We start from the raw sequence: 12,405 nt of genomic DNA, 5'->3' as shown, positions 1-12,405 counted from the left end.
AATAAAGTGTGTTTTTTATAGTTTACAAACATAAACGATAAAAAACATACTTTGAAGAAAACATATAAAAGTCTGTTTTTCATAGTTTACAGCGTAAGATAAAGACTTACAATTTAAACTAAAATAGGAAAAAAAATTTTGCTTTATTTTTGTGGTTTTCTTAGCATCATAGCTAAACTTTTTTTAAACACCAGACATAGATGTTTTTCTTTTTTTCTGCAGTTGTCTATTGTTTGTTAATTTCTTTGGCAGCAATGGTTTCTTTTTTTTTTTTTCCTAACATGGATTTAGGGTGGAGTGAATTTTAGTTTTTTTTACAATTCATTTAGCCTGGGTGAAAAATTGTTATTTTATAGTTTATTGCAGAAAAAATGACCTTTTAAACTAAAAATGAAAAAAGTTTATTTTTTTTAATTATAATTTCAAAGAAATCTTAAATAATAATTTTTTTATAAAATAATTGTTATTTTTGAAATTTTTATAAAATTTTGCTTCTTTTGAGACCCAACATGACAGACTTTTGAAAAAATTTTTTTTACATATTATTAGGGACCCATTAAAATTTTAAAGGTCTTGAGGTACCTCAAGATAATTTCCTAGAGCATTGATATTTTTACAGAGTGTTTCTGAAATTAATAGACAACTTTTGCACACCCAGGCTAAACAAATTGTAAAAAAAACTAAAATTCACTCCACCCTAATGGATATCCCCTAACATGGAAACTATTTCAGGTGTTGCAGTAAGGTTTAGCTTATAACTATTTATTTAGATAGCAATGTTGATGGAGTTAGGGCAGGAGAAGGTTAGAAAGTTTCCTTGATTGTGCCTAAATAAAAAAAAAGAAAATGCAAGAAAGCAATATTAAAATGGAGTGTAAGGGCAAACTTTAACACAATATATGCAACTTAATATAGGCTATGCTGTTTCAATAGAATTTAAAGGAAATATAAATATTACCTTCTACATAGCTTTATTCCTCTACGGCTTCTTCCCTCTACAGGGGTCAATGATTATCTGCATTTCTTCTTTGTAAATAATTAAACCATTTTTTCCTAGTGAGTAAACGCAATAATTCTGAATGAAAACATTCAATGACCGAGTCATTGCATTCATATGAACATCTGTAAAAGATATGTAAAAATATAAATGAATTAAATGTTTGTATGGCTATTGATTTTAAAAAAAAAGCTTGAATAATAAATTGAAAGTTAAATGAATAAAAATAACTTACAACTTTATAGTTGTGCCTGCTCCCAGTGGTTCTTTAAGATTAGTGCAAGATTTATCAGATAGAGTTTGAGACTTAGCATTGAGCTTTTCAATAGGATCTACTTGCGTACAGTAAAAAGTGGTTATAAAATTAATAAACTAAGAGGACATTAAAAATGCCAAATTTACCTCTTAACGTCCTTAATTGGATTGCCAATATTTCCTCAATTTATGGGGATCCTTTTTTGAGGGGATCTTAATGCCATTTTTGAGCAGCTGGTTATTTTAGGAGACATTTTAACTTCATATTACTTTAAATTTTTTTAGATTTAGAAGATTGTAAACACATTAAATAACAATAAAAACATTTGGATATTCGTTTGAGAACTCCAAGGTTTTGAATTAATCTCCGAAGGAACTAATGTGTTGCAATCTTTAATGATTGCGCAAATAGAACTTTACAAAACAATAATAGTTGTCTAAAGGGAATTGTTATGTATCAATCATAACATTCATGGAAGCAATATTTTTTTAAAATTAACTCTCTGAAAACCCTAACAAGTTTAAACATTTTTTTCAGTCGAACAGTAGAATGTGGTGTTGTCAAGTACTGGAATATAATTCAAAAACTTACAGAAGTGTTAATTTTAAACACAAATCACTGGCACAAATCACTTAAAATACTAAATTTTGCTCAGAATCTTTATTATACGATAATGTAATTATGGTAAATTTTTTTATTTTTATTTCTTAGTTAAATACTAGAAAACATAATAAATATCTTCCAGTCTTTGACACCACTTCTACCCCCACTTCTTTTTCAGTGTTTTGACTCAAAAGGTTTGTACTTTCATCTCATCTTTTTTTGTGTCAGCATGAACTTTTTTTGCTCCAAATCATAATGTGTTTATTTTTATGTATTCAATAGCCAAACTATAATAATATATTATAGTTATGATTGTTAAATAGTTGTGCGTATAAAATCAATTATTTTATGACTGTATTACAAATATTTTTTGTGGTTTAATAAAAAATTATATAAATAAATATGATTTGCCAATTGCTGAACAAAAAATGCTTTGATATCTTAAAAAAATTTTTTTTAATGACAATCTATACTGAAATTATATTAAAAATCAATTAAATGTGCATGAAATAAATTACAAGTCTGTAGATTGTGGCGTATGTTATAAAAACTCTGATAACCATAGTAAAATGGAGAAGACAAGCTTTGACTAAAAAGACAATTAAAAAGTTTTTTTCTCTAATTTTTCCATTGATAGTTGGTTTTTATGCTTGTAAAAAAACTTATTTAAATGGTGTAGTATTGAATGTGCTGAAGTGTGCATATATATATTAGCGATTGCAATCCCAAATTCCCTTGCTTTTTTCTACTCCTGAAATCTTTTTTTTCTACTCCTGAAATCTTTGCCTTTCCTGTAAGGTCAAACAAAATAAAGAATAATGAAAAAATAAAAATATCAACAAAGTATGCATAACAACAAAATAGTTTTTATTTAGTATAACATTACAGATGATAACAAATAATTGTACGTTTTCAGTTGTGCTGTAAAAAAGTTCTCAAAAAGGTTTGATTTTGATATAGTTAAAGTCCTAGCAAATCTCCACAAGATTTCATGATGATTAGCAATTCAAAAGTGTAATCACCATCTTCTTTAATTATAAGGTTACCACGGTTTATAGAAATAATGAAAAATATTGTTTTAACATATTCACAATACTTTTATCATTATGTAATATGGTTTATATTTATATTATAAAATTCATTATATAATATGAATTCATGTTATTTGTAAAGTTATTTAATTAAAAACTTTTCGTGGGAGTTAAATTTCTCAAAAGTCCTCAGCTGAATAAGTTATTTTAATTATTAGTTGAATTATTACTGGTTTGTTTTATTACTCTTTAACATTTATTAAACTTGCGAAGAAATAAGTTAAATGAGTGACAAATAAGTACGAAAATTGCTATGTAGAAAAATTACAGATAACAAGTTTTTATTAAATTATTATTCAAGCAAAAGACTTACAAAGAGTTATTACTTTTGGAGTTATTTTTTAGTTGTTATTGTTTTTAATTGTTTTAAAATTTTACATAAATAAAAGTCATTATTTTGGTAAATTTAATATTTTTCAATTGTATATTTTAAATAATTATAAAATTTAAAAATCAAATAAGCATAATGAATGTGGATTTTACAATTAAAAATAATTCAGCTGTTTAGAAATGTTTTCAACTAGATGAGAAAGGTCAGATAGCAACATGTGTATCATGTGTAAATTGCCAAACTGTAAGAAGATTTTAAAAATTGGTATTAGTTCAACAAAACGTCTTCACATGATACACATGTTGTCAATGCGTGTGAAGGTTGAAAGTCCAGCCCAACCTATTGTTTATAGGCTTGAATAAAGAAAGCACACTAGATATAATCTTAATAAAAAAGCACATCAGAATAACAAATTCCATGCCAGCAGAAAAGTGCATTGAACTATTAGAAAAAAACACTTAAAAATCATAGTTTTAATTTACACGATGGCATTGCGGGTGTAATTACAGATGTAGCTAGTGTTATGAAAAAAATTAAAAGGTTGCTGGTTGCTAATTGACAATTTTGTTTTGCCCACAGCATACAACTTGCTGTAATTAATGCTCTTAATAAAAAGAAAATTAATATAGAAATTTAATAAAGATTTTCTGACAGTGATTTGTCCATGAATGAGGAGATGGAGGAAGATTTACTGGAATACCTCAAATTGAACTTAATGAAGTATTGCGGGCATTTAAAAAATATATACAGAGTGATAACAATATTTAGACATTCACCTACCAAAAATAACATCTTACAATAATATATTAAGGTTGTGTTTGGAAAACAACTGTCTTTCATATGACTCCAAGACAAGGTGGAGCAGCCTTCTGTTAATGTATGAATGATTATACAAATATGAATATCTATACAAAAATCATTAATTGATATTTACCCAGTCTAAGATAGTTCTATATCACTGTCACACGATGAAGTAATAATTTTTTACAAGATTACTATAGTTTTCATAGAAGTAACAGCTAACTAGTTCTCATAAAAGTAAAAGTTAAAATGCTTTGTTGCTGGGATTCTAATCTATTTACAATATCGCTATTAATTTTTTGCCTACCAAATTTTGTTTTTTTTTAATTTTGATTTAGGTGCCCTAAGTAGTCCTTATGGTCTTATCACAGAGCACCATGGATGAGCATTTAATATGAAGTTCACGCCTCCTTCCTAACCAATGTCACAAAACTTGCCTAGATGTGGGGTTTAAACCACGGATCCTTTGTTTCTGAGGCAAGTGCACTACCACTGCGCCACAACTGCTCAAATTAAAAGATTCTAACAATAACACAAGCAAGAAAATGTGCTTTAATGATTTTTATGTATTAATGCTTTTCAATTATTTTTCTCATAGCTTTTTCCACCATTTGCGAAGTTATTGCAATGAAATGAAATACTTTTAAATAAATTAAAAATTATCAATTACCCGTTTACACTTTTAAAAAAAGCATTGATTTTAATTAAAATCATTATTTTTAAGATAATACAAATTCATTAATTTTCAAGCATTAACTTTTGTAATTTTTTTATTCTCACCTTTGATTTCTTATTTTTCATGCTGTGTGTGTGTGTGTGTGTGTGTGTGTGTGTGTGTGTGTGTGTGTGTGTGTGTGTGTGTGTATATATATATATATATTTAAACATCTTCACTTTCAATAAGGTTGCAAGCAACCACTATTAGAGTTGGAAATTACTGGAAGAGAAAAGACAAAGTTTATAGAGCAAGATAACGATTGACAGACAACTTAAAAGATTGCAAATTATATGAATCAGGAAAACAAGATGAAGGAAGTACAAAAATACAAAATACAAATACAAAAGTACTGATGTTCGAGGAAAAAAACTAGACAAATAAGATTTTTTGGAGCACTTAGAAACAGTCACAGTAAAGGATGAGACTTGAATGACAAGTAACACTAAAATGAATTTTAGAAGATAGCTCTAGAGACTCTAGCTCTATAGAGCAGCGCCATAGTATAGTATTTATAGAAAAGAGAAAGAGAAGCACAATTATTACGATGTGACAACGATTGAAGGTTGACTGCAAGAGCAGGTTTACAATGCATTTTTGTGCCTTGTCTAAAAGAGAAAGGGCATGATTTAAATATCTGCTCCAGAAATTTACAGAGGTAAAGAATCCCAAGTAAGAAAATGGCGAGCAAATAAAAGATATGCAACCTTAGGAGATGCTAATTTTGCAATGGATTTGATTTATGGTTTCCAAGAATAATCGGAAGTAAGAGTTTATTCTAGTAGATGAAGGGTAGATGACTCATCATGTTCATTACCACTCATAAATAAAAGAAGATCTAGATTGTTGCGATTACGATTAGCTGAAAATTTTTTTTTGTCAGAATTAAAGCTCACCAGCCACAAAGAGCCACATGCTGCAGGTGAAGTGAGATACTTTTCAAGCCCAAATGCTTCTTCCAAGCATCTTAGATGTGAGAATTTCAGGGAGATCGTTAATGAAAATTAAAAAAAGTTTTGGGCCAATGATAGAACTTTATGGAACCCCTGAAGTTGCAGGAAATGAAGAAAAGTGCTGTCCATCGAGGATAACTTTTACACTGCGATTGGTAAGGAAGGATCTTAAAGATGTTTCCTGATACACCCTAAGAAGAGCGAGAAGACCAGAACACTAAACTTTATCAAAGGCTTTAAAAATATCGAAACCGATAGCCTTAACCTCTCCACATCTATCTAATGCACATTAAAACCTATCAGTTATCTACCCCATATATAATATATGTACATTTATATATAAATATATATGCGTGTTTAGATAACATAATAAAAAATGATAGTTTTTACTTTTATTTAAAAGGATAATACCATATCTTGGAATTATAATTTCAGGGCAAAGGCGAAACAAATCAACAGTGTCGCATGAAATTTCAAGAAATTTGTAGAGCTTACAGAAAAATTATGGCCGGTAAGCAAACTTCTTTTTAATTTCACAAATATTTTAAATTAGTAAACCAAAATTTGTAGCTACCGATAATAAATACAAGAATTGATTAGTTGGGTTGATTAAACAACAGATCCCAGCTAAAGTTAATTCTATTATACCATTGAGCATTTGAATTGTTTTTTAATAATTTTTAATTTATGATCAAAGATTAAAGCTAGACATTTATGAAACATTTTTTTTTTTTTTGTTTCGTTTTTTAACCATAAAAAATTATTATTAACCTTGTTGCTAGAGCCTTATATAATTAGTATTTCTTTTTATGAAATAATAAGTTCACACAAAATATAGAAAACTTCTTTATAAAAGTAATAGAGCTAGTACAATAAGTTTTCATGGTCAAAGGTTTAAACAATGTTTTTTTTTATCTTTTTAAATCAGAATGCTCCTATATATTTTTAATTAGATATATTTTTATATATCTAATTAAAAAACTTAAAAATATATAAGATATATTATATCTTATATATTTTTATGTTACTTTACTTTTCAAAAATAATTTTTTTTTTAATTAATTTTTTATTTTGTAATTATTTCAGATGAGAATGGTGTAGATCAAAATAGTGATAGTGATGAGGTATATTTTATTTCAAATTCCATTATTTTACAAACCTTTTTTCATAAAATACTTTTTGATTTACATATAGATTTATTACATAGTTATATACTTTATATAGTTATATATTTTATATAGTTATATACATTTAATTATATATATTTTATAGTTATGTAATATAGTTGATAATAAAGGTGTAATAAAAAACAGTACTTAAAAAAAATTCTTTTCACCTAATCAACATAGGATGCCTAAAATTTCAGACAAAAAATCATTTTGTCCATATGGTTCAAATAAAAAGCTATTTGGAGCAAATAAAAAATATTTTGAGAAAATTATAGGCTTTATAAATATATTTATTGTTTTTCAATAACATTATTAAAAGGTATTTTGCATAAGTAAACTGAAGTTTTCTTTCCTTGTGTAGTGTTTTTCCATATCAGAATTTTTTTTGAAACAGTATTTAATGCGACCTCTTGAGTTGAGTTTAGTGCTTTAGAATTGCCCTAAGGTCCTTGATAGGCCGAACTTCTGGTATAATAGAATGATTTTTAAATTTTGGAACATAATTGATGTTTTGCAAATTCACGTTGATGACATCATTTACATTATGTAAACTAGCAAGATCAGTCCAAAATAAGTAATCACCATTTTTGTGATGCTGATTAATGAAAAGTACATTAGGTACTAGGCGTGTACAGAGAATTTATATGTACCTTTCATTTTTAATGGCCAAGCCTCTTTTCATCATGAATCTTTTTAACATACCTTTGAGTGATATAATCATGGGAACAAGCAACTTTTTTTCAAATTTCTTTTTTATTTGGAATTTGACACATGCTGGAGTAGCTGAAACGTATATATATATATATATATATATATATATATATATATATATATATATATATATATATATATATATAGTATCAAATTTATATACTATAGTATTGAAGACTTTTTTTAAGTAAGTAATATGCGACAGATTACAATTAATTTTTTGAGCCGCTAGACACTGAGAATAACCTTAACGATGGTTGAGAAACGTTTGTTCAACTGGTTCGTCTTTTTTTTTTCTTTTTGCTCATTTTTTTTTTTATATTCAACAACTTTCCTTTTTATGTAAAGGGCATTGATTATCAGTGGCACACTCAAAAACACTGTAAATAGTTTGTTAGTCTTGTATATTTTAAGTGTATATTTCAAAATTGGCTCATCCATTTTCTGAGTTCCCTTTGAACAAAAAAAACTTATGTGATACTAAAGATATTAAACTATTTAAGATATTAGATCATGTACAATAAAATGCATTGAATTTTGTCTAAAATTTTGTCTAAAATTTTAAGCATTATATAATATTACAACTTTGAAAATTATTACACAAAATTGTTATTAAATAAAATTAAACAATTTTGTTTTTAATTTTTGTATTTTGGATAAATTTAATATTTTAACTATTTTGACATTCAGTTCATTTGCTACTTTTTTTTTTCTATCACTTATATTGAAAATAGTTTTTAATTTTTGAAAAATTTTGAAATCTAAAACTTTTCAATTTTCATAATTTTGAGTCAAAAATTTAAGAGAATAATATTAGTCCATATTTCCCCCCTTATCTCATAACTGAGTATGTAAACAGTAACAATATTAAGTTTGCCAGTCTGTCTCAAAATCCCAAAATGTCCCAAATTTTCAAAATTTTACTTTTTTGTCATAAAATGTCATAATTTATGGGGTTATGTCCTAAATTGATCTAAAATTTTAAAAGATTTTTTTAAATAAATGTTTATTTCATACAATAATAGAATTATAGTAATGTTATTTATGTGCGTACAAAGAAATGTGTGTATTTAAAAATCTATCTATATTTAACCTCTATAAATATTGAAATAATTATCAAATTTATTGTTGTTTTTAGGTCAGTCTATAAAATAGAAAAAGTTGTAAAAATTTTTTAGATTACTTTGTTAAATTATAGTTTAACTGTTTATTTATATTTATAATATATCTAGGAGTAAAACAAAATATAATAAATTGTGGGAGCCTGAGTTTAACTAGACCCAAGTTTGTCCTGGATCCAAGTTCGTCATGGATCCAAGTTTGTCCTGGTGATCAGTATTCTGCAAGTTGCAATTTATGCTAAAAAACCTTTTCTGTCAGTGGAAATGGAGCTGGACAAGTAAGAAGTCATGGGATTAGCATGTTGAAACAAAGTCTAAATACATCATTCAATATGGCATCTTTCCATATTTAAAAACATTGTTATTCGAGGGCTTAAACGATACTGTTTTTACATTTAAGTTTGACGAATCTGCAACTTAACAAGTTAATAAACAGTATGATGGTTGTGTATAATATTGGTCAAAAAGCACAAGTGCATTAAAATTGCATATTGTTGAACTGTCATGGTAGACCATTATACTGCTGGAAATTAGTTTAAACATCTCCTTGACTCGTAGAGAATGTTAAGCTTAACATAAAGTTTATGCTCCATATTGGTATGCATGGTCCTAATGCAACCCTCGGAATTTGGATCGGCATTCGGCATTGCCGACCTAACTGCCAACCTTAAAATATTTAAGGTCGACAAAAAAATTGCTGACCTCGTTTCTATGTTTTATGGTAAGACCTTTGTATCAAACTTTTTTTACCAACCTGATGCCGACCTTAAAAAGATTGAGGCTGGCAAATTATTGCCGACCTCATTTTTCCTAATTCCGAGGGTTGCTAATGCAAATATTAAGTTTAAGACACTTTTAAAGTTAAAAATGAAAAGTTTGGATGCAAACATACCAATGGGCACATGCCCCCTGCATATAGTTCATAATGCATTTAGAGCAGATATTTTAGATTTTAACATTGACTCGTTTGCAATTGATGTTAACTTTTTCTTTAAACATTCTGCAAGAAGATCAGACTATTGACAAATAGAAAATCTAACAGAAATTATTTCACACCTTATTCATATAAATTCTTCAACAAGATTGGGGACACTCAGAAGAACATGTTCTCAGATTTTAGAACAACTTAAGAATCTTAGTGAACATATTTATAAAATTTCTTCCAACAAGTACGGCTTTTAAATCAACTGTTAGAGATACTGAAAGACATAAGAGAATTACAGATATTTTGCAAAATAAAATATCTTTGCCTAATATTTCTTTTATTGCTTTCATAGCAATTGACTTTGAAATATTTTAAAAACATTTCAATCAATTAAAGAATTCACCTGATTTACTCTGAAATGTCAAAACTTCTTGTTGCACTAATGTCCAAGTTTATCAAAACTAAGCTTCTATATGTTAATAATAATGGCAGCAATTCCATAAAATCTACTAATAAGTTACTGATGATTGATGTGGTTGACTCAAAAAATTTCAAACCTGTAGAGTTAATTGATATTGGTACAAAAGCCAAGCCTTATTTTCAGAAAGTCTGGAAATCTCGTGTGGTGAGACAAAATTGTCTTGAGTCTTATCAAGCATTTACAAATTAATAAAAATTGAAATCACCTTGGGAATCAGCTATTTAAAAAAATGCAATCTTTTTTGATCCTTCAAAAAAGAAAGTAATGAATCTCTAGGGGTTGTCTCAAATTTCACTTATGTAAATAATTGGAAGTAGTCTTATGTAAAGTTTTTCCGTCCTGTTCATCAAATAGTGCCCCAGAGAATGAATTTTCAATTAACAAACACATTTTTCAGCTACATGGTACTTTATTTGATCTGTATACAATTAAGGCTTTGAGGTTTGTAAAAGAAACCAAATTGAGCTTTGGATCCATACTCAATATTCTCATAACAAAGTTATTATACAATCAATTAAATTAGCTCACTAAAGTTACAAAGTTGACCTGGCAGTAAAACGCAGGTTAAAAGAAGAAGAATAAAAAGCTAAAGAATCTGAGGAGGCAAAATTTTGGAATGTGAAAAAAAATTTTGGAATGTGAAAAGCAAACTATTCTTGCATCTGTTCCAAGTCATACTACATTTCATAATTGTTTTACTAATCTGATTAGTATTCAATTTTGATTTTTTTTTATTAATGTATGAAGTAAAAGTTTTTTTTTTGCTGACAATTTAGTTTTTGAATGAAATAGTAATTTGATAAAGTATAATTTTACAAGTTCTAATATTATTAAAAAGAATAAAATTAAAAAGATTTAAAAAAATTATAAAGTTTGCAAAAAAAAAAAAAAATCTTTAAAAAAAAATTTACAAATCGGCACATACATATTGTTTGTGCTGATTTGGAATTTTTTTTTTGTTTTTATTGAATATGTATATATCAATTCAATACATATATATTTAAATATTAAAAAAAGGATTTGAATTTAAGAAGATTCAAAACATTTTGAAGATTTAAATTCATCTGTTAATATTTTTTATACAAAATTAAAACATACTTTTTATACAAAAATTAAACCTAAAACAAGAAAGATATATCAAAAAGTAAAATTCTCTTTTCACAAAAAATGTAAGACTGTATGTATTATTTAAATTTAATCAGAGTTTTGTTAGAGTTTTTTTTAAAGATATCAATAGATTTTATTTTTTCGTATTTTTGTCATGATCTGAGTTACACAAGTGTGGTCAACATGTAGTTGAGAAGTCAGATTTTTTTAGTGATGTAGAATTTAGTAATTACTTATTAAGTGTCTTGTTTTATATTTATGATATTTCATAAATTTTTATAAAAATTTTTATAAAATTATTTGGAATTATTTTGTTTTGAAGTTTAAACATGAATAACAAGTTATGGTTAAACTTCAAAACAAAATAATTCCATTTATTATCTTGAGTAACAGCTTGGCACTATCGTACCTATCTGCGCCCAAAGCTAATCAACTTGCTTGCTTTTGTTTTGTAAATAGTTTTATGATTGTTAAAAGTTGGTAAATAGTTTTATAATTGTGTTATTATAATAATATATACTTTTTTGTAAGTTATCACTAAATAATCGCTAATATGTACTAATATATACTTTTTTGTAAGTTATCACTAAATTTAATTTCTAAATAATCGCTTATCATGTCAAATGCAGATTTTTTTAACGACCAGAAAGAAGCGCGTGTTCAGAAAATGTTGGGTAAAGATAAAATTTCACAAAAATTTGTAAAAAAACAAAACAAAAAGAGAAATGAAAATAAAAAATCAAAGAACAAAGAGTCTGTAAGAAAACAGAAAGAGTTGGTTACTGAGAAATATAAAAACACAATAAAATTTTAAATACTTTAGATGATAACCAAGATGAAGAGTATAAGTTATCACTAAATAATCGCTAATATGCGCTAAAATATACTTTTTTGTAAGTTATCACTAAATAATCGCTAATATGTGCTAATATATACTTTTTTGTAAGTTATCACTAAATAATTGCTAATATGTGCTAAGGGGTCGTCCATAAAGTACGTACGCCAAAAATTTTGAAATTTGACCCTCCCCCTGTTGCCATGCGTACTTTTATGTCCCCCCCCCCCCTTAAAAAGTACATACATTTCTCAAACACCCCATCCCCCTTTTCTTTTTTTTTAAAATAAACTTTTTTCTCAATAAAAA

At 26.8% G+C, this 12,405-nt stretch overlaps 1 protein-coding gene across 2 annotated transcripts in view; it reads left to right on the top strand.

The window, feature by feature from the left end:
- LOC100199338 (myb-like protein X) overlaps window positions 1–12,405 on the top strand; it is a 59,288-nt gene that overhangs the window by 8,403 nt on the left and 38,480 nt on the right. For both annotated transcript variants that reach the window (XM_065803595.1, XM_065803596.1), the window contains exons 3-4: window positions 6,183–6,258; window positions 6,834–6,871. In XM_065803595.1, coding sequence (XP_065659667.1) covers window positions 6,183–6,258; window positions 6,834–6,871 — 114 coding nt within the window. The remainder of the gene's footprint in view (window positions 1–6,182; window positions 6,259–6,833; window positions 6,872–12,405) is intronic.

This window comes from Hydra vulgaris, chromosome 08, assembly GCF_038396675.1.
Source record: "Hydra vulgaris chromosome 08, alternate assembly HydraT2T_AEP".
In the NCBI taxonomy this organism is placed as follows: domain Eukaryota; kingdom Metazoa; phylum Cnidaria; class Hydrozoa; order Anthoathecata; family Hydridae; genus Hydra; species Hydra vulgaris.
This window is presented reverse-complemented; position numbering and strand designations above follow the sequence as displayed.